Raw genomic sequence first — 26,825 nt, 5'->3', positions numbered from 1 at the left:
GGTCAAAATTTGGTACTACACATATGTCTGTGATTCACTTTAGAACCTATAAATATTTTTGCTGACTTTAAAAAACATCTTGTTTAAAAAGATGTAATTTGCACCGTAATCCTAACTATGTCTACTTCAGAGTAAGTCCTACTGAATTCAACTGGCCTTACTCCCAGGTACAGTGGTACCTCGCAAGACGAATGCCTCGCAAGACAAAAAAACTCGCTAGACGAAAGGGTTTTTTGAGCTGCTTCGCAAGACGATTTTCCCTATGGGCTTGCTTCGCAAGACGGAAACGTCTTGCAAGTTTGTTTCCTTTTTCTTAACACCGTTAATACAGTTGCGACTTGACTTCGAGGAGCAACTCCTAAAAACCTCTTTTTTGAAGTTTTTAAAGACTTTGGTGATTTTTGAAGCTTTTCCAAAACTTTCCCGACACCGTGCTTCGCAAGACGAAAAAATCGCAAGACAACAAAACTCGCGGAACGAATTAATTTCGTCTTGCGAGGCACCACTGTAAATGGGATTACGGTTGCAACTTTACTTAGAACATAGTTAAATGTATGGAATAAAGTATCCCAAAAGCAGTACTTATGTAGCTGCTTTTGACAGATGTTGATGTATGGCATGCAAGGAAGTGCAAAATGCTTAGGAGAACTTTGCTTCTTCCTTCTGTTAAATCTCTGAAGTTAACAACTTGCAACTATAAATATGCATGGTATATGGTCCTTGGCTAATAAATACAGCCCTGTTTGTGAATCAGCCTTGTGAAATAGCCTTGTTCTCACCCTATTATTCCATTAGCAGAGTAAAATTACCTACTTCTTTAATACCATCATTCTTCTCCATGATGGCCAGGGAAATAGCTGCACATTCAAGTGTTGATAGGCATGCATTTGTAGGCTGGGTACGAATTACATACTGACTTGAAAGGCTAGTTCTCAGCTGCACCTGAAAACAACAACAATTGTAGATTAAAGGAACAAGTTATTACAAGAGCTCTCTATTTTGAAAAGCAGTCCTTAAAATATGCACCATTATACTTTGTAGTAGTTGAGAATTATCATACGTATATACTATAGGCAAACTCAGCCCGCCAGATGTTTTTGCCCTACAACTCCCACCATCCATCGCTAACAGGACCAGTGGTCAGGGATGATGGGAATTGTAGTCCCAAAACATCTGGAGGGCCAGGTTTGCCTATGCTTGCTATAGTGTAACATTTTTTGGTTATAATTCACTAATAATCTTTAAAAATAGTTATATATTAAATAGTAAAGCAAACAGTATTTAGAATAAATTTGGTCTTTACACTTAGCACAGCTGTTTATGAAGCTTTGATGAACAGCAGTCTAAAAATACTTTAAATAAATAAAAAAAGTCAGCATAATAATATTTTTGAAAAACGTGATTCTGAAACTCTGGTTTGAATCTGCTATATCATTATCATTTCCTATATTGATTTAGGGATGCGGGTGGCGCTGTGGGTTAAACCACAGAGCCTAGGGCTTGCCGATCGGAAGGTCAGCGGTTCGAATCCCCGTGACGGGGTGAGCTCCCGTTGTTCAGTCCCTGCTACTGCCAACCTAGCAGTTCGAAAGCACATCAAAGTGCAAGTAGATAAATAGGTACTGCTCCGGCAGGAAGGTAAATGGTGTTTCCGTGCACTGCTCTGGTTCGCCGGAAGCAGTTTAGTCATGCTGGCCACATGACCCGGAAGCTGTATGCTGGCTCCCTCGGCCAATAAAGCGAGATGAGCGCCGCAACCCCAGAGTCGGCCACGACTGCACCTAATGGTCAGGGGTCCCTTTACCTTTACCTTTATATTGATTTAAATCCTGTCATTCTATTTGTTCACATGTTATATTTCACAGTAAAAACTTTTTTTAAAACCTAAACCATTTTATAATACCGCATAAGGGTTAATTTTTAAAAATGTACTTGCAAAATATTTTATAAATGAAAATTAGTACACTGTTATAAAAAGGTGCAATAAAAAATGGATTCATGTGATTTATTGGAGAGTTTTAATATATATCTGCAGACTTTAAAAATACTTTAAGTTGATTAATTAGTTCTGCCTTAAGTGATAAGCACTTCACACTATCACATATGTTTAAACATTTTTCAAGAAAGACAAATGCCAATCTCCCATTAGGCTGTGTGTTTTATCAGCTGCAAAGGCTTTCACTGGATTTATAAACAGCCTCTGAAAAATGACACAGTAGCCTTTGCGATAGTATTCAGACATTATTCATTATGATCCTTCAGATTCAGACATAATAGCATGGAATGGCTTTGGATGGAAAGCCAAAGTAGAACATCCTCTTAATATTCATATCAATGATGATAAAAGAGTTGATACAGAGTGAGTCTGAAGTGTCAAGACACATGCAAAATCCATTGCCTTTGAAATTTTTCTTAACACTTCATCCTGGAGAGACTTCTTTTTTCACGAACACTTCCTTAACGTGTACAGCACCCACCTCCGACACCCCTTCCCAATACAGTGGAACCTCGGTTTTCGAACATAATCTGTTCCGGAAGACTGTTTGACTTCTGAAACGTCTGGAAACCAAAGCCTGCATTTCCAGAAACATTTACGTCCAGAAAACTCAATAGGGAAGCCGCGTGGCACTTTCGGCTTCCGAAAATTGTTTGAAAACTGAAGCAGTTACTTCCAGGTTCTCGGCATTCGAAAGCCGAAACGTTCGACTTCCGAGATGCCCCAAAACCAAGGTTCCGCTGTACCAGATATGGAGAAGAAAGGTGGTGATTTAAAAGCACATGAAAAGTGCCGTTTCCTCATCACAGAGATAAAATTCCCAGCACCCTGAAACTACAGTTCTCAAGATTCTTTGGGAGAAGTCGCGTGGTTTAAGTGTGCATTGGATCTGTTTTAAATGTGTGGTGTGGATCAGATTGTATCTATTAAATCACTATGGATTGCTTTTCGATATCTGAGTGTTTCATAAGGGTATTGAAGGTGGGGGAGATCTCTTGAGCAATGGACACTGCGATTCTGCACCTGCTTATATTCACTTCCTGCCCCAAAGCAATAACTGATAGCAGATCTAAGGTACAACATATAAGAAGGCTGCAGAATCATAATCAAGGTAAGCCCTATTCAGGCATTCAGCTTCCCCACACGTGAGAGTGTGGATATGCTTGGCGCCACTGTCCCTCCATTATTGCAGTATTTCATGCATGATCGGGGTTCACAACCATGCAGGGTGGCTGATGTTAGAATTCCTGCTCCATGATTGCAGTCATGGGATTGCTGTCTTTCACATGTTTTGACTCCATAAAGTGGGAAGTGACGGAGACAGGATGTTTGTGTTACTGTGTTCCGTGAAGTGGGACTATTGTCCTTTGTTCTTTTTCTCTTTGCTGTCTGATGCTAGTGCTCTTTGATGTCTGATGCAGTGCTCCGTGTGCGTTTATACGTAAATAAAATAGATTAGCCAAAATGCTGAGTTGCTGAGGTCTGTTACGCAAGCTGCGCAAACTCTGCGGATCCCTAAGTGTGCCGATGTCTGTTGGCATCAGTCGCTGTGATGTTCGGGCTGAAGAAAGCTTCTGAAGCTCCCGAACGATCGAACAGGAGGGAGAGAACATGCCAGTTGTGCATGTGTCTCTGCCAGGGTCCTATGTGGGGCTACCTTTGAAGGTGACCCGGAAACTACAACTAATCCAGAATGTGGCAGCTAGACTGGTGACTGGGGGCGGCCGCCGAGACCACATAATACCGGTTCTTGAAAGACCTACATTGGCTCCCAGTACCTTTCCAAGCACAATTCAAAGTGTTGGTGTTGACCTTTAAAGCCCTAAACGGGCTCGGCCCAGTATACCTGAAGGAGCGTCTCCACCCCAATCGTTCTGCCCGGACGCTGAGGTCCAGCGCCGAGGGCCTTCTGGCGGTTCCCTCATTGCGAGAAGCAAAGCTACAGGGAACCAGGCAGAGGGCCTTCTCGGTAGTGGCGCCCGCCCTGTGGAACGCCCTCCCATAAGATGTCAAGGAAATAAACAACTACCTGACATCCAGAAGACATCTTAAGGCAGCCCTGTTCAGGGAAGTTTTTAATGTGTGACATTTTAGTGTATTTTGGTCTCTGTGGAAGCCGCCCAGAGTGGCTGGGGAAACCCAGCCAGATGGGCGGGGTACAAATAACAAATTATTATTATTATTATTATTATTATTATTATTATTATTATTACTACTTGAGTGTAGGATGAGCTCCTGACAGCTACATCAGGAGCTCCCTGCTGCAGAAATTCACCCTCCGTTGCATGGAGGTTAGTGGCGATAGGCATGGAGATGTGGTGGAGAGGGCAGTTGGCCAGTTTGTCCTCACACCATTCCAATCACACATGGAAACTGAATGCCCAAACAGGGCAGGGGATTTCTAATCCCATTAGGGAACTGGATAAAGCTGCAGCCATCCGAAGATCGAGTTTCACGTTGCACTGTGGTGTTGTGTTCAGAAGGGGTGTCTGACCACGTGAAGCATTTTGTTACCTGGCTTAGCAGCATTTATTTATTAATGGTATTTCTATGCCACCCAATAATGAAGTTCCCTGGGCAGCTTACGATAACGATTCTACCAACAAAGTTTTTATTTCCCCACAGAACACTAATAGTAAGCCTCCTTCTCAGGTTTATGATTGATTTACTAATTTAATTTCTCACTCTACACAGATATAACGTATTTTTCCTCAGAGATTACCTTATTATTTCCCCTTGGCTGTACTTGTAACATGGAAAAAATGAACGCCGTTCCTTCCTCGGGCTGTTTTATAAGGATGACTTTCTGAGTATGATCAATGCTATGAAGTGAATTGGGGTGATAAAACTCTATTGTTTTAATTTTAAATTTCAAACAGAACAATCTGGAAATAACCTGGAAATAATACTTAAAGGACAGACTTCTCAGAACTCTTCAGATGTTTGACAAGGGGGAAAGCTTGGCAGGCAAAATCAATGACGGTTTTCAATGAAAATGATTAGAGAGGTTGGTGATAAAAACATCCAAGGTCGAGTGAGTATTGAGCAGCAACCAAAGAAACCATCACAGTCCACACTTACAGATGAAAAACATCCAGGAACACTGAAGGAACAGAAAATACACAAGAGATATGCTGGCTGCGTGGGCTTCAGGTAAATCAGCCAATGTTTATTTCCACTGCCAACAAGTGAAGCTCACAGGTGAATTTATAAACTACTCTTAAAAGGGTTTTTTGGCTTTTATTAAGTGTTTGATACTTATAACTTGCTGATGATGCCTGATAAGTGTGACAGGTTCACTGCTTTGACAGTTTGGGGGTGTTGCTAGGACACAATTATGGAGTGCAGATAAAGGCACCCATAGTGTATACAGGCCTCCAAACGACAATGGCTATCGGTTGCAGTTGCTGCAATGTCTTTTCCCTCCACAGATTTTTATTTTATTCTTTAATAGAGTGTTTTATAGAGTGTGTATGCTGCAGAAGGCAGGGACGCAGGTGGCCCTGTGGGTAAAAGCCTCAACGCCTAGGACTTGCCGATCGAAAGGTCGGGGGTTCGAATCCCCGCGGCGGGGTGCGCTCCCGTCGTTCGGTCCCAGCGCCTGCCAACCTAGCAGTTCGAAAGCACCCCCGGGTGCAAGTAGATAAATAGGGACCGCTTACTGGCGGGAAGGTAAACGGCGTTCCGTGTGCTGCGCTGGCTCGCCAGATGCAGCTTGTCACGCTGGCCATGTGACCCGGAAGTGTCTCCGGACAGCGCTGGCCCCCGGCCTCTTGAGTGAGATGGGCGCACAACCCTAGAGTCTGTCAAGACTGGCCCGTACGGGCAGGGGTACCTTTACCTTTACCTTTTATGCTGCAGAAAAAGTTCCAAACTGTTGTGGCTGCCATGTTCATTTCCCCAGAGTGTCGTGCCTCTGGGAGTCGTGTGTACACGAGCGCCACAACCCAGCCACAGTTACAAAAAGAAGAGGGAAAAGAATGGGGGGGGGGGAGAGAGAGAGGATTTTGTGGCAACCTTTGCCACTGAAGGGGGGAGGGAGACTAACTAGGGCCTCTAAAAGTAGCAGCCATAGAGCAGTATTGTTTGCCTGGCTTCCCAATGTGGGGGATCACTGTTAGTAACCAAGAAGAGTAAGATGGGCAGGAAGGAAGCACAAACACAGTGGCCGATTGTCTTTGCTGCGTTGGCTATACCAGACCAACCTTCCTGCTGCCTTGCCCCTTTTCCTCTTGGTTAAAGGTAAAGGTAAAGAGACCCCGACCATTAGGTCCAGTCGTGACAGACTCTGGGGCTCATCTCACTTTACTGGCCGAGGGAGCCGGCGTACAGCTTCCGGGTCATGTGGCCAGCATGACTAAGCCTCTTCTGGCGAACCAGAGCAGCGCACGGAAACGCCATTTACCTTCCTGCCGGAGCGGTACCTATTTATCTACTTGCATTTTGATGTGCTTTCGAACTGCTAGGTTGGCAGGAGCAGGGACCGAACAACGGGAGCTCACCCCATTGCGGGGATTCGAACCGCCGACCTTCTGATCGGCAAGCCCTAGGCTCTGTGGTTTAGACCACAGCACCACCCGCATCCCTCTTATGCATGTGTATACAGGTATCTTATTGTAGATATGGAGCGTCTCTCCCCCCACCCCACCCCACCCCACAACCTGTCCCACTCATTTAAGATAATGGGGTGTACCTGCATGTTTGGGGCTCTGCATGTATTTCAGACCTACTGTCTCAAAAGAATGCTAAGTTATTAAAATAAATGAGAAAATCACTGTAGGGTAAAACTTTCATTACCATCATCTGAAATGTCACCAAATAATAAGCTTTGGAGATCCTCCGAGCGCTGCTGGATGCTAAACAAAACATCCAAGGGGGGGGAGGGGAAATGAGAAAGGAAAACCACACATGACGGACAAGTCCCAAAGTCTGCAGCCTGCAACAAACCCTCTTAAGATGGAGTGCAGAAGGTATTATGCAAACTTAATTAGATTACACTATGAAAGATGCGTTAGCAGATTTTAGATTGCAGCAAGGACCACTGGGACAAAACAACAATGGACATTCATCCATTTTTATTTCTGGAAATAAAAGCTCACAGTTACTCTGGAGTATTCCAATTAGAACAGTAAACAGAACCAAGTAACTACCAGGTTTCACATTTGCAAAAAGTTGGAGAACGCTCATGGCATTGTGACACCTTGGTCGGTTCTCTAATAAAGCTGTCACCATACTTCGGCGTTTGCATAATAAAAAGAGAGCTTAAAACCAGCAGTCAGATTAAAAAGCAAAGACCAGCAATTAGAAGAATAAAAATTAAACATTAAAAGCATAGTGAAATAAAAAGCCTTGACAAAACGTCTGATGGATATTACCAGTTCCCTCACTTTACAGATGTTTACAGGAAATAAAGCCACAAGATGCTCAAAGCAAGGTGAGTACTGGGGCTGACAGACAAAACCATCAAAAAGAAGGGACATTGCTGTCGGGTTGGTTGGTTGCAGGGGTTTTTTGGTCTACTTGACCTTTCAAATCCTTAAATAAAGAACCTCTATAAAATGCTATGCAGTGCTAGAACTTCTAATGTGCTCGCTGATCCACAACTCCTTTTTCCCACTTAAGCAGAATTGACATTTGAAGGAGAGGCAAGATATCTTAGGGGTTTACAAGGTCAGCATTCCTTGGGCTTTTAAGTTTTTGCGATTGTTTTACTTCTATGGAATTTGAATTTAGTAGACACCTTGTAGTGTCAAGGAAATACAGGATTATTATTATTTTAAAAAAACCTATTTGACAGTCACATTAACCAAATAACAAGATCATACCTGTAAGTCTCTCTAGAACCAGAGAACAGGCACACCTTCACCTGAGTCTAGATGTTAGGGATAACAAAATGTTTTCTAATCTAGTTCAGAATTTATTCCAGGGTTTGTCAACACTGATGCACTCCTAAATCTATGTGGGAGCCTAGATTTTGTAGTGTGTGTGTGTGTGTGTGTGTGTGTGTGTGTGTATTCTCATTTCCCTGCTAACAACAATAACTATGGAGAAGTATGAGTATGGTACTACTGTCCTCTCCATATGGCCAGACTCAACAGCTGACCAGGATCTCAGATGTTTACAGTGGTACCTCGGGTTAAGTACTTAATTCATTCCAGAGATCCATACTTAACCTGAAACTGTTCTTAGCCTGAAGCACCACTTTAGCTAATGGGGCCTCCTGCTGCTGCCGCACCGCCGGAGCTCAATTTCTGTTCTCATCCTGAAGCAAAGTTCTTAACCTGAGGTACTATTTCTGGGTTAGCGGAGTCTGTAACCTGAAGCGTATGTAACCCGAGGTACCACTGTATATACATTTTTTTAAAAAACAAACAAAACCTTATACCACACATGATCACAGGGCAGATGGATTGCTACCCAGTTACTTGCAATTACAGAGAATACCTTTTAGTAAAAGTGGTGGGGAAATAGTTTGTTTCACTATAAAAGCAATTCATGGAATATTTAAATCATCCATAGAACCATAGAGTTGTAGAGTGGGAAGGGACCGTGAGGGTCATCGAGTCCAATCCCCATCAATACAGGCATCTTGTGCCCAACATAGGGATCAAACCCACAACCATGGCATGAACAACCTCATGCTTTTCCCACTGAGCTACCCCAGCCTTATAACACGTTCAGCATATACTGAACTGACCAAAACAAGCCCCAATAAGTTAGTTCCAGGACTTCCTTTATGATGGATCTAAGTACAGTGCAAGACAGTGGCTGCCCACTTTGTGCTTCCATGTCTATCCATCTAGAATATCAAATGATCCTTCTTGCAGGGAGAATGCCATTCATCGTGAGAAGCATTAATTATTTTCTTCCATTTGTGGCAGAAAAGGCAACTCTGTAGACAACTGGGAGTCACAGAGGAGCAAAAGGACAGTCATGTTTACTTTAGTCCCAACTCGACAATACTGGCTTTCGTTGGTTTTTTATTTTATTTTTAGGACTGTCAGGAAAAATGGGTCAAAATGGATATGAACTATTAGTGAGTGATTAGAATACTTTGGAGGGACTTGAAAATATATGCCCTGTCTGCAGGTTACTTTAATACATTTTATAATGAGTAGAGGAAAAAGCTTAAAGTTTCTTGCTGCAGATTCATTATAATTCTTTATTTAACGTCATCTTCATCTACAGCTGCTAGTCAGCACATTTTTGCAAATGGATCAGCAAAGCATATGACTGATATTTTAGTTAATGCACACATTACAATTTTATAGTTCGCAAGTAAGAGATATATTACTAGTGTCTGATTATTTTGAGAACAGAATAGTTCTTTTTTTTTTTTTTTTTTGCAAAATGCAAAAGCCCAGAGTGTCAATCTTTGTACTAAATCTTATCTTCACAAAGGGGCTTATTGCCTAATGATTCATTAACAGATTATGTTTGTTTTTATGCTATCCTCAGTAGCTCATTGTAATATATTGAAATATGTTTCTACACAGTGACAACTATGTGTCACTTTAAGTGAAAGAACATTTTTTTAAAGTTAATTGCTGATCTAGGGAGAAATCCAGACTGTCCTTAATCACAAGTCTGATTGTAATTTAAAATACAGCTATTCAAAATGTTCACATTCCTGATCTGAATGGAGTGCTTAGTGAGTAGATTTCATTGACGTCAATGGAACTAAACACAGATGAGAGCTGTGTGCAAGTAAGTAAAGATGGCAGAATCCAATTCTTGGCTACTGCTAATAAAGAAATGCGTCTGAATGTTCCCGAAAACTGTAAAACACATACTTCTCTTTTATAGACTTCTGTAGTCTCACCTTTCTTCCCTATAAATAAATTTTAGGTAAACCAGCTCTAAGCTCAGGCTTAGTAGGTAAGGAAAATAGTTAGCTAGCCTTTCTTTGAGTGGTCATCTGTGTAGTCACACATATGGGCTTCCCCACTTCATGCCAGCACTCATATAAAGTACCTCAGTTCTTGAATGTAATCCATTCCGGAAGCCCGTTCGGCTTCTGAAATGTCCAAAAACCGAGGCGAGGCTTCCCACTGGTTGCAAGAGCTTCTTGCACTCAGTGGAAGCCGCGTCACACATTCGGGTTCCGAAAAACGTTCGAAAATGGAGCATTTACTTCCAGGTTTTCAGCATTCGAGAACCGAAACGTACGACAATGGAGGTATTTGGGAAACGAGGTACCACTGTATTAATAAAAGTATCATGGGTGCTAGCACAAAATGGTTGCCATGGGCAGCATGTGCTGATACCCTGTACTGACAAGTACTGTCGCAAGAGCGAGCCCTGGGTTCACCTAACTTTGTAATGAAAGGTGAAAGAGTTTTGGCAGGAATCACAGTCTCAACCATTAGTACGCATGACCAAAAGGATATGGCAATGATCAAGAAGAATAGAATCATAAAACTGTATTTGGAAGGGACCGCGAGAGTCATCTAGTCCAACCCCCCCACAATGCAGGAATATTTTGCCCAATGTGGGGCTTGCACCCATGGCCTTGAGGTTAAGGGTCCCATGCTCTACCGACTGAGCTATCCCAGCAGAAAACTTCCGCTTCACCCCAAGAATGTAAGTTAGGCCCTTCCATTTTTACTTTCTTTTCTCTTTTCTCTCTACAGTGTTGTTATTTGTACATCTGCATTAAGTTTATTTTTTTCAGTGCCAAGGGGACATCTTTGTCTACACTGCAAAAGGCAGCTTGATGCAGCTGTTCCGCGTTTACTAGCAAACCTGCAATGGGCACAACCGCTGCCTCCTCTGCTTTGGTGAAGGACGTGCAAGTAGATGAATGTGGCTTCATTTCCGACATTTCACAAGGCAGGCATGCTGAGACTGCTTGCCTAAGCTGCAAGTTTAGTGGATCCAAGGTCCGTTTTGGCAAGGGATGCTGAGGCCAAAGTACGCAATGCTCCACAAAGCCCCCGCTTTGTGCATGTATACTAAAGGCTGAAGGTGTGCTTTCACCAAAAGTCTTTTATCCTGTTAAGTTTCCATTGTTACTCTGTGGGACTGCACAGAGGCCATGAAATATTTAGACAGTGCAATCCTACTTACTTTGACATTAGACTGAAGTCGAGTGGTCTGAGTAAATATATGATCAGGTTTTTATTGTGTCGAACGTATGAAATGCCAAATATAGTTTGTGTGTTCTATTATATATCACACAGATCCTTCCACAGCTTTCTAAGGCTCCTCTCCTCCCAGGTACTTCTCCAGTAACCTGAGGCTCCTTTGTCTTGTCTCTCTATGCTTTGCTCTCTTTATTCCTCTTTATGTTCTGGGAGGCCAGGGAGAAGAGGAGCTGGTTGCAGTGGGAGGGGGAGACTCCCTGGATTCTTCAGCGGACCTCCTCCCCTCTGCCTTTTGGCCCCTCTCCTCACCAGCCTCTGCCTCTGATTCTAGCCTGCTCTCTGCCACGGCCTCTTCCTGCTCACCTAACCCTGTTCCCTCTTCAGCTTCCAACACCTCCTCCTCCAAGTTGCTTCCGTCTCCCTCTAACCACTCATTATTGTCCCACCACCAAGCTCTGAGCCTTCTTTCCAAGAGGTTCGCTTGAGGGTTCCCTAGCTGGTGCCTCCCGCCACTCCTCTGCATCCAGGCGGTCCATAACAGTAGAACAAGACTACTATAAAAGGATGGAAGACAGGTGTAGCAGATAGCCAAAAAGAGGTGGAATGGTGAGGCTGCAGATTCCTGATATCGCAGAAGAAGGTAACTCTTAGAAACAAAGAGTCTTCTCTAAGATGAAGTGAGGAAATGGTTCTTTTGCCACTGTCATTTTCAGCAACATTTGATGTTGAGGTTTTAACAGAATTAACATTAAAATCAGGGGGATATAATGAGCAACGTATTAGTGGTGATTAAGTGGAATGCAAAAGCAGTGAAAAGAAAGGAATCCAAACAGCACATGCAAAAGACACAGGTCTTAGGCAATGTGAAATATCGTGCAGGTATTATCTATTTGTCAATACGGCCCAGATAAAAAGTATAGCATTACATGTCAAAATCTTATAAAATGCCTTCTTTAAGGTGAATAGGGGTGCATATTTCCTTTTGCTTTTATATGCTATAGCTCTAACTTCTCTCTGCTTGCTGCTAAAGTTCCACCAGCTGCTTTCTTGACAGAGAAAGCAATGCACAAAGTAAGCCTCAGCCCATTGCTGCAATTTGCATCAAGAGCATAAATAAGTTAGCCATTTCAAACATCTTGACTTTAATTTAAAGTGGCATTTTAAGAGCTCCATGTTGCTATATTCTACAGGGAATAGCTGCCATGCAACTGTTAGGAATGGATAGGCAGAAAAAGTAAATTGATGTCACGAAACCTTTCTGCTTTTCATGTTCTTATGCTTCCATATGAGTATGTAATCACGCTACCTATGAGATATTTACAGAAATGTTAGGAAAATAAGTGCATTTTATGCATAATGTGAACTGCACTTAAAAGAACTCCATGACTTTTCCGTGGCCATGATGAAAGCCTCTTATTAAATTTCCATCTCCCCTTAGGTCATAAATCCTTTCCCCTATAATTTCCTACATGATTGCTGCTATCAAGGTATGGAAGCTCATCTTATTAAATGCATTTCTTTACAGCTAGATGCTGGCATTTAGACAAAGCCCTATATTAGTCTTGATGCGCAGCACAAGAGAATCAATGAGAAGTATTTTGCTCCAAAACTTTGGAAGAGGGAGAATTATTAGTAAGCATCTGAGAAATAGGAGTTTGCTTGCTAGAAGAAACTTGAATTAAAATAAAGTAATTCGAAGCTAAGGAATAAGAGAACATGGGCCAGGTGATCATATGGTCCCCATATGTTGGGTGGATGCCACACTGGGGCTAACTTATGGAATCATGCTCTTATGTCCACACAGCAGTAGATTCGAAAGCACAGCAACAGCTATACAGGATCTACAAAAGCCAGGTTACTCTCATAGTGTACCTGGAAATTCTGCTGTCACTTGTTAATCATAATGCTACTTGATGACACTCCCACACTGGCCATGCACAAATAGCATCAATCAGAAAAGTAGCAGAGGAATTGCATGACCAAGCTGCCAGAAAAGAGACTACAGAGCCTCTCTCTTTCAACACACAAACATGGAACTGCAGGTAGGAAGCCTGTATGGACAACCCAAAGATTTCCCAAGTGAGTCTTCCTATGTGTCAGGTGGTGGTGTGGTTGTCTCAGTTCTAAAAGCGTTGTGATCCTGAGGCTTCCCTCCAAACTTGCTCACAAGCGCTGGGACCTTCCTCCCAATTGGAGTGACTCTGACCTTGGGCTCGGCGCTCCTCCAACGGGGCTGAGAGAGTAGCGACATGAGCCTCCAGGTCCCTGTTCCTCTCCTTCAGGGCTTTCATGGCTTTCTCCTGCTCCGTCTCAGCGCCTGTCCCTGGCTTGCTCATCATGCTGCCTTTTCGCTGCTACCCCCGAGCAACCTCAGAGACGCTCAGATTGCTGTCAGGTGGTGGTGTGGTTGCTCGAGAGCAAACAGGCAAACTCCAACCTGTCTTTTCCAGGCTTTATTATTAATACAAACTACTTACAGTGCAGAGCATCGCAAGTCCATGTCTGCTCAGTCGCTAGCAGAATCTGGGCGTGGCCGGTCCTTGTACCACCCCAGCATAACAGTCGTGTGACCCCCATCCTTCTCCTCCCCTCTCTGCGCCCAAACCTACTGCGCAGAGTGGGCGCTGGCAAAGGGGGACTTGCCTCCCCTCCACTTTGCTCAGGCTCCGTGTTGAGGCTCTCCCTAGCATCTCCTGGTCCCTGCACCCCCTCCCCACTGGAGGCGGGGCTTTCCTCCTTGCCAGAGGAGGAACTGCTTCGCAAGATCTTTGGAGGCTCCCTGTAACACAACTGCCCTTCCACCTCTCACCTCTGAGCTGATGGCAGTTCCCTGACACTATGGGAAAACTGCTTCTGTGCATACAAATTCTGTAACATGTTTTTTCGTATGACTTTTCTGTACAGTCGTACCTTGGATCCTGAATGCCTTGCAAGTCTAACGTTTTGGCTCTCGAACGCTGCAAACCCGGGAGTGGTCCAGTTTGTGAATGTTCTTTGGAACCCGAACATCCGACAGGGGTTCTGCGGCTTCCGGTTGCCTGCAGGAGCTTCCTGCAGCCAACTGGAAGCCACACCTTGGTTTTCAAATGTTTTGGAAGTTGAACGGACTGTACTTTGATGCGAACCAACATTTTTCAGGGGTCTGAGTACAAGATGATGGAGGGCCCGACATGATAGCCTAACACATCACGTTCACAACATTGCTCGACGTCCTGATGTTGCAAGGAGCCAGGGAGCAGAGTTGAATGCCCTCTGAACATTGGAGGGGACTGGCTCCCTAATTATTATTTTTCAAAATAGGGGTGCGGAGCCGGCATGTATGATAAACAGTGAAGCAGAGTGATGCAGCTCTACCTCAGGACTGGAAATGAGGGGTCCATGTTTGGGGCTGTTTCAGAAAAGGGAGCCATATAATCTGAAAGTGTGATGCTTTAGTTCTATTCAGAGAAACAGAGTTAGTTAACACTTTTCTTCATTATCACAGCTTCCTACGCATTTGGAAACCATTGCCAAATGTTTGGAATCTATTCCTTTGGCAGGCTGGTGCCATCAACATTTTGTATTGCTATCAATTAGTGCAATTCTATCTGCGTGTTATCTCAGAGGTATCAGTTACCCTGAGAGGAGCTGACCGTAGGTAAGTTTGACTATGAGATATTCTGGGTCTACGCTTAAATTTTTTTTTACAACCAAGCATCACTGCTATGTGGGCAAGTAGCCTCCTCTTGGTTTCTGGGGCAGGAAACTTCACTAAGATGACATCCCTTTATAGAGACGTATGCTTTTGACTGGTCAAAATGTCAATTTTTAATTTTAAAAAATAGCACGCCATTGAAAAATATTCATACTGAATAGTTATGGAATGCATAATTGATAGCGAGTAAAGCAGAATTAGCATTTTTAAAAGTCTCTGCTCAGGAATCAGAAGAGTGGAATGGCGAGCTTTTGAAAAGGCTCCTCATGTTACCTCCCCCCCCCCCCCCCCGCATATATTTCTGAAATGAATGTCAGGCAACAGATCAATATTTTATGCAGTGCTATTCTTTTAATAATTAATGGACAAGAAAAGTGCTGCAAGGAAGCGCAGGCACAGAGCAGAGTGCGGATCTCAAGGCAGGGCCATGAAACAAAGAAAAGAAATGTAATTATGCAGATTGCCAGAGCTATTTAACTTTAAATTAACTGTAAATATCAGAAGTGCCGAAAGACAAAAATAATACCTGTGCACAGGATGCTTTGAGGGCTACTAATTACTTACACTTCCATTTCTTTCTTTGTTAATGGCACTGAGTATTTCTTGACCCATGAAAGGGAAGTGAAAGAAGTTATGTAGGGCAATGCTTATAAAACAATATCTAAGAAGATTAAAAAATTCAGAATTATGGATAAAATCTAACCAGAAAGGATGGCAAATGATTTAGCTGATAGGAATAGATTACCAAATAGCACTGAATGTGTCCCTTTTGCTCTAAATAACTGGGAAGAGGAGGCAGAAAGCAATAAAATGAAATTCAGTGAACACAGCTGTGAATTAAGAAGGGCTGCTATGACACATACAAAAGAGAAGGCAAGATGTAGGGCCTGCAATGAAATGTTGCAGTGCAACCACACTGCTAAAATAAGTGCTTCTCTTCAGAATTTTCACCAGACATTTTCATCAAGTGGGACATTCCACTTCCCACTTCTCCATGCTTTATTTCAGATCCTAACTACATTCCTTGGCTTACTGGGCTCAGTCCTCACTGTTTTTTGTGAGGTCACCTCTTTACATTTTCAGGAGGTGGGGAGCTTTAAAAAATGGATTTGTGCATATATTGAGATTCACCTGAGAGTGCTGATACCTCCGCCTTGTTTCTCAGTAGCCCTGTTTTGGCAACAATCCTGTCAGCACTCTCCAGCTGAGTTTGCGACTAGGAGGAGTGATTGATGAGGCAATAGTACTGCTGGCCAAGTTAGCTGGGTTTGTAAGGAAGCAAAATGGAGATGTTCCAAAATTTGTCAACACTTGGTCTTGCTTTGGAAGATTAACTGCGCCACAGCTGCATGTTGTTATATTCTACATTATAATTTAAACAGTTGCAATGCTTCTTTTTTCTTTATACTTCATTTGATATTAAAATCAAAATACATCCAAGAAATATATAAAAACTGCCATCTGCAAAATGCATTTCACGACACACAGTTACTCCCACAGTGGCATTTCCTCATACGGAACTAAATTATACAAGTATGAAAGGAAAAATGAAGATAAAAAGCAAACCCCCTTTTATCCCATTTAAGACATTCTGCCACAGGGTCAACACCTAGAGCCTAAAATTATTCTGTGGCCTAATTTTGTCCTAGTACTCACTGAAGAGCTGCCATGTATATTGTAGTTGCTGTTAATGCTCTTAACATGATGTTAGTTGCTGCACACAAAAGAAACAAAATGACAAATCCGTACCTATAGGTTACCATTAATCTGAACACACAGAAAAGATAGGAATGTAAGAAATGGATAATTAATGGGTTTTTAAAAAATGGTTTTTAAAGTTTGCTAGAACTTCAATAGATGTTCTTCTCAACTGCAAGATCTCTCCCCCTGCCCCACCTGCCCCTTGCCGGCAAAACATATCCCATTCCTTATTTGTCATCATACTGCACCCCAAACTATTATGTCCCCTGCATCTGGGACATCACAGTCACCCAAAACACGACTGTGTTTCCGACAACTTATAGGTCATTCCACTTGTAGGAAGACATTGTCCCCACATTCTACAGTTCCATCCTGAGAATGTGTCTGAATTTTCTCCTTGTAGCATTTCCTACTTCACAGTTGCATAGGAGCATTTGGCTGCAGAATCATTTAAGGGCTCTTAAATAATTGCAGGCAGTTTCCGGGTGGGGTGAAGTGAGGTCCTGCCAGCCTTAAGGGGTCAGCAAACTTTTTCAGCATGGGGCTGGTCCACTGTCCCTCAGACCTTGCCAGACTACACTTTGGAGATAAAAAAATGAACAAATTCCTATGCCCCACAAATAACCCAAAGATGCATTTTAAATAAAAGGACACATTCTACTCAGGTAAAAACATGCTGATTCCCAGACCGTCCGCGGGCCAGATTTAGAAGGCGATTGGGCCGCATCTGGCCCCCAGGCCTTAGTATGCCTACCCATGCCTTAAGGCAGCCTTTCTCCACCTTGGGTCCCCAGATGTTTTTGGCCTACAACTCCCATCATCCCTGAGCACTGGTCCTGTGATCTAGGGATCATGGGAGTTGTAGGCCAAAAACATCTGGGGACCCAAGGTTGAGAACCACTGCCTTAAGGCGACTCTACCCTTTCTTGAGGCATCTTCTATATAGCTCGGCTAAAAGGGAGCTGTCCATGGTGCTGATCTGTCTTAAGCTGTCTGACTTGACTGAAGTAAGTGCTTGTTACTGCTTCCTGTTCCTCTGCAAGGCCCTTTCCCCCAATTCTATCAGTAAAGACAACTTTCAGAATCAAATGCAGAGAGCAGGATCCATGTGCAGAAGTTGGCTTATATGAGGTGGGCACAGGCATGCTAGAGTAACTGCATTAATCAAGCAGCTAATGAATGCATAACCCCATGCAAGCCAGCATGAAGAGTTGCCCCTTTGACAGCACCCATCTGCATGTAATGTTACTAGAAATGTACCTTTCGCTGCTCCTGGAATTCACAAGGATCAGAGTAAAAGAATTCAAGTGGCTATGTTCATCTGGGGTAGACTTGGAAACAATCTCTGAAGCTTGTTTTAAAATTAGCTGAAAAATACACAGTGAAAGAGGATTCATGGCTTCTCCAGCACCTCCCCTCATCCCTCAAAGCAGTCTCTGTGCCCCCTAAGCAATCCCTCCTGCCAGAAGCTTGCGCAAGTCGTGCTGGCTGGTGGCTCTGCAGTGTCAGTCTCTCCCATCACTGCTGACCAAGGTTTAAGCCCCACAGCTTTGCTTGCTAAATGCAGCAACAATGCTGTTTGCCACATGGCTGGCTAGAGGCATCCTTAAGCAATGGAAGCCACAAAAAGCTGTGCCCCAGTTGGCTCTGGGTATGCCTTTTTGACCAACCCCAGCGAAACTGGGCAAAAGGACTGAGCGGTAGCTCCCAGGAGCAAACCTGAGGCTATTTTTACACTGGGGAAAAATATGTACCTCTGGTGAGCCAAAAGAGATCCACGCAGTAGCAGCTGTCTCCTACTGCTATACTAGCCTAGGCTTGCTGTACGTTAGGAAAATTCTGTCCTGGTTTTCGGGTGTAAAAATGGCGCCAGGAGGGAATTTTGCCAAAGTGGCAAAATGTCAGGGGAAACCCGGATGTATGGCAATGCAATGGGAAAAAGCAGTGGGAACAGCTCAAAAATCACTATTTTTGGTGTAGGTTTCTCCCAATTTTGGTGGTTTCCTTAAAAAGGTTCAACAACTTTGCTTTCTGAAATATGGCAACCCTATGACTTCTTAATCAAACCAGGGCAGGGTGAGTTCTTACAGAGTGAATGCATGTAAAGACTCAGTACAGAGTGTGATATAGCTATTGGGGAGGGGGGGCACTGCCCCATTTGCCATCATTGCAAGCCCCACTTAACTAAAAATGCATGCATAAATAGACATATAAAATCTGCAGATACTGTCTGTTGTTCAGATTTGTCCAAATCTCCCAAGGAACTCTCTGACTTATGATCAGATTTCCTATTATTATTATTATTATTATTATTATTATTATTATTATTATTATTAATTCAATTTATTCACTGCCCTATACCTGGAGGATGGGACACGGGTGGCGCTGTGGTCTAAACCACAGAGCCTAGGGCTTGCCGATCAGAAGGTCGGTGGTTCGAATCCCCGCGACAGGGTGAGCTCTCGTTGCTTGGTCCCTGCTCCTGCCAACCTAGCAGTTCGAAAGCATGTCAAAGTGCAAGTAGATAAATAGGTATCACTCTGGCGGGAAGGTAAACGGCGTTTCCATGCGCTGCCCTGGTTCGCCAGAAGCGGCTTAGTCATGCTGGCCACATGACCTGGAAGCTGTCTGCGGACAAACGGTGGCTCCCTTGGCCTATAGAGCGAGATGAGTGCACAACCCCAGAGTCATTTGCGACTGGACCTAATGGTCAGGGGTACCTTTACCTTTATACCTGGAGGTCTCAACTACTCAAATGGGGCTGCAATCCAAACCGCCTTTGTGCAAGCTGGAGTTGTTGGTTTGGACTGGGGATAGATGCCCCTCTGCCCAGCCATGCTGGCCTCTGCCCTTGGAGTGATGCCAGCATCAATCTGATGTGGAACTGTTCTGGTGTGCCGCTGGCAGGATCTTCATCAGTGGCACCCACAGAAAGCCCACAAATGGGATGTTTCAGTGGTGGGGCTGAGATGGCCCAGGATCGGCTGGATCCCAAGTTCAGCCCTACTGTTTGGGCCCAATTTGGATCTGATTGCTGCACCAACTCCAGTGATTTGCCTTGCTATGCCTTCAATCCTGTTTGAATGGCAAGACTGCAGATGCAACCCTGCTGTTCCCTGGCTGCGGTCTGGATTGCAGTGTAAGGCCCCTACCCTCACTTAATGCAAAAGAATGTGTGTTTTGGCAACTACTACTATGAAGGATTCATTTCTACATGTGCTCTGAGACATATATTAGAATTAATTGAAAATAACCATGTTTGCAGGGTGTATGCTGCATGTGTCAAGTTATTAGCTGAGTGATATCGTTACCCTGTGCATTTCATCAGCATCATCTATTTGCATATACTAGATAGTAAAACTGAACACATTTCTTTTTTTTAATGCAGCAACCCAGAAATGAAGGTAGACCAATGTGAGCTAGGAATGCCTAGGGTTTCTTAAAATTAAAAATGATATTGTAAAGTGTTTATACCATACACATTTCAATGGCATTTAGAAGTGGGTAATTAGCCTAAGGAAAATTTAATTAAGATAGCAAATAATATGTTGTACCATAAGAAAAAAGAAGTGTTGTTATATCTGCAGTGGGAAAATGTAGTTTATGTACACTGAACATTCCCCTCTAGCTTGACAGGGCGAAAAATCGCCATCTCTTCAGAGACAGCTGGTAAAACATCAGGCTTCAAGACTAGTGTTAATCTACCTATCTTTTGCCTGATTTTTCATTTTAAAAAACAGCCTCTAAGATTTAAAAGGAGCCCTTGTCTCTCCTTCTGGCTTCTACTTATTTTATCATCGCTGTCATTATCGTTTACAATATACCAGTATTATTTACAATTAGCTCAATGAACCTGGCACAAATCCTTCTTCCAGTAAGGATGGCAGTCTAAATCTGGTAAGGAACAGGGAATAACATGGGTGTGCAGCCACTGAATAATAAAAGATGAAATGCTTTTTATCTGCCAGCTCTAGCAGTCCAAGACAAGGCTGGTGCATCTATCTTTACCTTTCCCCCTTACTTACAGAGACAAAATACACAGCTATTGAAGAAAGAAGGCCACCAGCATCGCGGCAGATGATGGTGACTGACAGTTTCCTGCTAATCCAGGAGGAAACAGAAAGAGCAAGAAGATTAAAGGATTCCCAGAAACATAAGATAGCCAGCTCTACAAGAAAACAGCATTCACTTCCAATTACTGTACATTGTGCTGTTAGGTGAAAAGTTAAAAAAACCAAATAAAAAGCAACAGGGGAAAGGAATAAGAAAACTTCTTGAGGAAATTCTGTACAACACTGCTCCAAAAACATACCAAAAGGACGAACATTATGTAGTCCCAGTGACTACCACTTTTGTTTGAAGCCCATAGATCGAAACAAAAATAAAATGTCTCAAAGGATAGCCCTCCTTCTGCAGTGAAAGAGCATGTCTTTTTAAAATTCTATATCATTTGCATATAAAAATACACTACAAAAAATATAACTACCCTTTACAGTAAACAAATACATTTTATGAACGGAGAAGACACATGCAGTAGCAAAATGTATTTAAGGTAAATATGGCTGACCTATCGGATGAGGTATGTATAGCATGAACCATGCAATCCTATACTCACTTACTTGGGAGTAAGGCTCAGTAAACCCAGTGCAATATTTCTGAGCAAACATGCACAGGATTGCACTGTTAAAAGCTAAAATTACCATTTTAACTAATAGGAAATACGAGTGAAAGCGTTTCTCTTTCCCCTAACTTTAGGAAACTGGGTTGAGGTGAACGACAAGGTGGCACCCCTCCCCTCCTAGACAAAGGCTGACTGGACGGGTAGTTGGGTCTTTCTTCAGCACTGACAATGGGGCAATGTACTCGAGGGCAGTCGGCTAGCTTAGATGTCACAGGGTAGGGGCCAGATGGCACATACAGCTCAGTCTGCTTCCTGTCCCTCAACATCTGTTGCCTGAGGCAGCTACCTCATTCTACCTAATGGTAGAGCAGGCCCTGTGTGGCAGCATGCAGTGTCAAAGGGAAAGACAAACCTAAGTTGCACTGCTTAATTTACAGCACACACATTACACACAACCACAAATATAATTTTGTATTCAGTTAACAAAAAAGTTTTTGGCTTAATATTTCATGTTAAGGGTTTTCTATGTTCCTTCAAGCTCCAAATTGCTGGGAAACTGTAACTACTCAGAGTCATGCCCTCAACAGATGCATTATTCAGGCAATATTGATATAGGTTCCCCATTTGTGGAACGCCCTCCTTAGTGAGGTGCATCGGTCTCCATCATTAACTTTCAGCAACAATTTAAAAACATCACCCAGACACTTGGTGGCTGAAGAATACTGTTCCTGGCAACCCTGAAATCAGGAGATGAAATGATATTTTTAACTGTAACTACTTTTAGTATGTTTTTTAACTATGACTGCTTCTAGATTTTTTAACTGTAATTGTAATCAGAATGTTCTAACTGCTTTAGAATGTTTTTGTATTTAAATTGTGTTTGCCACCCTGGGTTCCTTCAGGATGAAGGTGGGATATAAATTCAATCAATCAATCAATCAATCAATCAATCAATCAATCAATCGTATGGTTTCCTATCTACCATCTTGAAGCCAGAAGACTACCAGATGTAGAAGGGTCAACCCAAATTCCAGATTTGCCTGCACTGAAGTAGACACATGTAGTCTGCGAAACTGAAGCTACCATTCCATGCCACAAGTAGCCAAATGGTAGCCAGCTAGAATCATCCATGAAAGAGTTAGAAAGGAACTGCTAGCCACTGCCCCTTCAAAAAAACTGGGGCAACTCATGCTCTGGTTATCTCCCGCTTGAACTACTGCAATGTGCTCTACGTGAAGGTGTCTTAGAAACTACAACTAATCCAGAGTGCGGTTGCCAAACTGGTGACTGGAGCGGCCACCAGAACCATATAACACCTATCCTGAAAGACCTACATTGGACATAAGAACAATTCAAAGTGTTGGTGCTGATTTTTATAGCCCTAAACAGCTTTAGCTAGGTATACCTGAAGGTGTATCTCCATCCCTGTCTTTCAGCCTGGACACTGAGATCTATATAGCTCCAAGGACCTTCTGGTAGTTCCCTCGCTGTAAGAAGTGAGGCTTCAGGGAACCAGGCAGAGGGCCTTCTCAACAGCGGTGCCCGCCCTGTGGAACGCCCTCCCATCAGATGTCAAGGAGATGTGTAACTATCTGACTTTTAGAAGACATCTGAAGGCAACCCTGCATAAGGAGGTTTTTAATGTTTAATGTTTTATTATGTTTTTGTACAGTATATGCTGCAAGCCGCCCAGAGTGGCCGGGGCAACCCAGTCAGATGGGTGGGGTATTATTATTATTATTATTATTATTATTATTATTATTATTATTACTATTATTATTAAAGCCTGAGTATATGCTGTCTCCAAAGGCTAAGGTTTCTTACATTTCCCTGATAACCAGTTTCAGCACCACCTATGACATCTGCCTAAGGCCCCAAGGTGAAAAAAAAAGCCTAAGCAACAACGTGTCTGCTTTCAAGATAATATTCTGTGCCTTCCATGAAGAAACCTTGCACGAGAATCAGCCATACATGTAGCTTCTCCTGAAGCTCAGTTTTTAAAGAACAATGCTCAGGCTTATTGAACTAGGTTATTTTAGAAAGATGTTTTATCAACCACCAACAACCACAAGTATAAAATAATTTTTCCAACTAATGACCAGCAGGATGACAATGTTTTTTAGTTCTTATCAGAAGCCTGCAGTCCAGTTCTGTGAAGAAAAAATTCATCAGTGACAGTATGAGAAGATTAAACCTCTTCCAATAGTGAAAACTGGCAGAAAATAAATAAAGCTGATAAATGATGGCACTTGCGAGTGAAGGTGCTGCAGATTTTACAAGTATTTATGGTTTTGTTCATAATGAAGAGGAAAGATTGAGAAAGCCCATATTCAGGAAAACATATCTGAGTTCTGAATTTATATAGAGGTATTCTCCATACATATAAGTTTGCAGTAACCATATGAATATGAACAAAAGGAAATAAACCAAGGGCTTTGCATTCAATGATTGAGAGAAAGGTTTGGGAGAAAGATCTTTTTTCTCGTAGCAGAGTTAGCACAATGACGATAGCTCCAAGCACATTAAAACTTGGTTAGATTTTACATCTTCTCTAATCCACCTTTAAACAAACATTCCCCATGAAAATACTTAGGCTTGAATGAATAACAGAATCTTAGCTTTGCAAATAAGTGAAACTCACAGAGTTTCCAGAAGTTACAGCAAACATGGAATCTTGGGTTAGAAAAAAATGCAGACTTTAAATCTCTTTTAGAGAGATTCATTTCCCTTGCAGGGAGCCATGGCTGCATGGCTCCTCCTTTGCTTGCTCTCCCAGAAACAGAGTGGGAAGCCAGTGGGAGAAGGCAGCAGAGGCTGCTGAGAGCAAGCTAAGCCCTGCCCACAATGGTAACTTGAGCTCAGGGCTCAGGTTAACCCTTTCTCTCTCTCTCTCTCTCTCTCTCTCTCTCTCTCACACACACACACACACACACACACACGTGAGAGTCAATAACTGTATACAGTTGTACTTTGGTTCTCAAAATCCATTCCGGGAGTCTGTTCGACTCCTGAAACTGTTCGACTCCTGAAACCTAACCAAGGCACAGCTTCTGATTGGATGCAGGTGCTTCCTGCACTCAAGAAGAAGCCGCGTAGGATGTCCGGCTTCTGAAAAACGTTCGCAAACCGGAACACTTACTTCCAGGTATCGTTCAGGAGCCAATTTGTTCGTGAGCCAAGCCATTTGAGTACCAAGGTACCATTGTATTACAACAACTGAGGCTACCTAAAAGTTTCTTGCGAGAAGACTACATAGTTTTCCAGTTACATGCGTAAGGCATAACTATGGATCACAAAGTATAGACAGACTTGATGTAAAACTTAGTCAAGGGCTTCAGAAAGTAAATGTGGCTCTGTCCATAACCTTTCACATGTCCTGTGTACATAGGCTTTTAGTCCTGACCACATGATATACTGCTGCACCTCAGGCTTGCTAGAGAGGTTAAAAGCAACAAAAAAGGCTTTTATGGGTATGTTCGTAGCAAAAGGAAGAACAAAGAAACCGTGGGGTCACTCAGAGGAGAAGATGGTGAAATGCAAACAGGGGACACAGAAAGGGCTGAACTCCTCAATGCTTTCTTTGCCTCAGTCTTCTCCGATAAAGAAAACAATGCCCGACCTGAAGAATTTGGAGCAAATGATTCAGCAGAGGAAACACAACCCAGAATAACTAAGGAGATAGTACAAGAATACTTGGCTAGTCTAGATGTATTCAAGTCTCCAGGGCCAGATGAACTGCATCCAAGAGTATTAAAAGAACTGGCAGATGTGATTTCAGAACCACTGGCAGTCATCTTTGAGAATTCCTGGAGAACAGGCGAAGTCCCCGCAGACTGGAGGAGGGCAAATGTTGTCCCTATTTTCAAAAAGGGGAAAAGAGAGGACCCAAATAATTACCGCCCAGTCAGTCTGACATCAATACCAGGGAAGATTCTGGAGCAGATCATTAAGCAAACAGTCTGTGAGCACCTAGAAAGGAATGCTGTGATCACCAATAGTCAGCATGGATTTCTGAAAAATAAGTCATGTCAGACTAACCTGATCTCGTTTTTTGACAGAATTACAAGCCTGGTAGATGAAGGGAACGCAGTGGATGTAGTCTACCTTGATTTCAGCAAGGCATTTGACAAGGTGCCCCATGATATTCTTGTAAAGAAGCTGGTAAAATGCGGTCTTGACTATGCTACCACTCAGTGGATTTGTAACTGGCTGACTGACCGAACCCAAAGGGTGCTCATCAATGGTTCCTCTTCATCCTGGAGAAGAGTGACTAGTGGGGTGCCACAGGGTTCTGTCTTGGGCCCGGTCTTATTCAACATCTTTATCAACGACTTGGATGATGGACTCAAGGGCATCCTGATCAAATTTGCAGATGACACCAAACTGGGAGGGGTGACTAACACCCCAGAGGACAGGATCACACTTCAAAACGACCTTGACAGATTAGAGAACTGGGCCAAAACAAACAAGATGAATTTTAACAGGGAGAAATGTAAAGTATTGCACTTGGGCAAAAAAAATGAGAGGCACAAATACAAGATGGGGGACACCTGGCTTGAGAGCAGTACATGTGAAAAGGATCTAGGAGTCTTGGTTGACCACAAACTTGACATGAGCCAACAATGTGACGCGGCAGCTAAAAAAGCCAATGCAAGTCTGGGCCTCATCAATAGGAGTATAGCATCTAGATCAAGGGAAGTAATAGTGCCACTGTATTCTGCTCTGGTCAGACCTCACCTGGAGTACTGTGTCCAGTTCTGGGCACCACAGTTCAAGAAGGACACTGACAAACTCGAACGTGTCCAGAGGAGGGCAACCAAAATGGTCAAAGGCCTGGAAACGATGCCTTATGAGGAACGGCTAAGGGAGCTGGGCATGTTTAGCCTGGAGAAGAGGAGGTTACGGGGTGATATGATAGCCATGTACAAATATATAAAAGGATGTCACATAGAGGAGGGAGAAAGGCTGTTTTCTGCTGCTCCAGAGAAGCGGACACGGAGCAATGGATCCAAACTACAAGAAAGAAGATTCCACCTAAACATTAGGAAGAACTTCCTGACAGTAAGAGCTGTTCGACAGTGGAATTTGCTGCCAAGGAGTGTGGTGGAGTCTCCTTCTTTGGAGGTCTTTAAGCAGAGGCTTGACAACCATATGTCAGGAGTGCTCTGATGGTGTTTCCTGCTTGGCAGGGGGTTGGACTCGATGGCCCCTGTGGTCTCTTCCAACTCTATGATTCTATGATTCTATGATTCTATGATTCTACCTCAGTCATAGTAATACGGGCTGGGAGAAAGGTCACACAGGGTAAACTGCCACAGCATAAAAGCCCAAGTTTGTGCAGAGTTAGGTCAGAGAGCTCCCCCAAACTTAGGCCTCGAAACTAGTTTATGGACTATATAGCTTCATTGCTCCTGAGATCGGGAACTTTCCTGAGGTTGGCCCTGTTGCACAGTAGGTTCTTTGTCTCACCTCAAGGAAGAGTGACATGGCTGCATGCGTAAACTGAATATTTTACTTAGGATCATCAGGCGTTACTGGTTACAAGAGAAGCAAGGAGGAAAGTGAATGAGAAATTGCAGCTCACAACACAGGAAGGCTGCTGAGCCCACCCACCCATTCTACTTCCAGATACATTAACCCCTTAAGTGTGTCTTTGTCTTCTCTGAGTACAGTGGTGTTAATTCAAGACTGTTGCTTACTCCAGCAGACCCTTGGGAACTAGCTCAG

The 26,825-nt window shown here is 43.2% G+C and overlaps 1 protein-coding gene across 2 annotated transcripts in view; it reads right to left on the bottom strand.

Annotated features, from left to right (window-relative positions):
• The window catches only part of DTWD2 (DTW motif tRNA-uridine aminocarboxypropyltransferase 2), a 92,370-nt gene that overhangs the window by 5,707 nt on the left and 59,838 nt on the right, over positions 1-26,825 (bottom strand). For both annotated transcript variants that reach the window (XM_028748594.2, XM_028748593.2), the window contains exon 5: positions 814-942. In XM_028748594.2, coding sequence (XP_028604427.2) covers positions 814-942 — 129 coding nt within the window. The remainder of the gene's footprint in view (positions 1-813; positions 943-26,825) is intronic.

The sequence above is a fragment of the Podarcis muralis genome, chromosome 11 (genome assembly GCF_964188315.1).
Source record: "Podarcis muralis chromosome 11, rPodMur119.hap1.1, whole genome shotgun sequence".
NCBI classification, from domain to species: domain Eukaryota; kingdom Metazoa; phylum Chordata; class Lepidosauria; order Squamata; family Lacertidae; genus Podarcis; species Podarcis muralis.
Note: the sequence above shows the minus strand (reverse complement) of the source record. Positions and strands in the feature narration are given on the sequence as shown.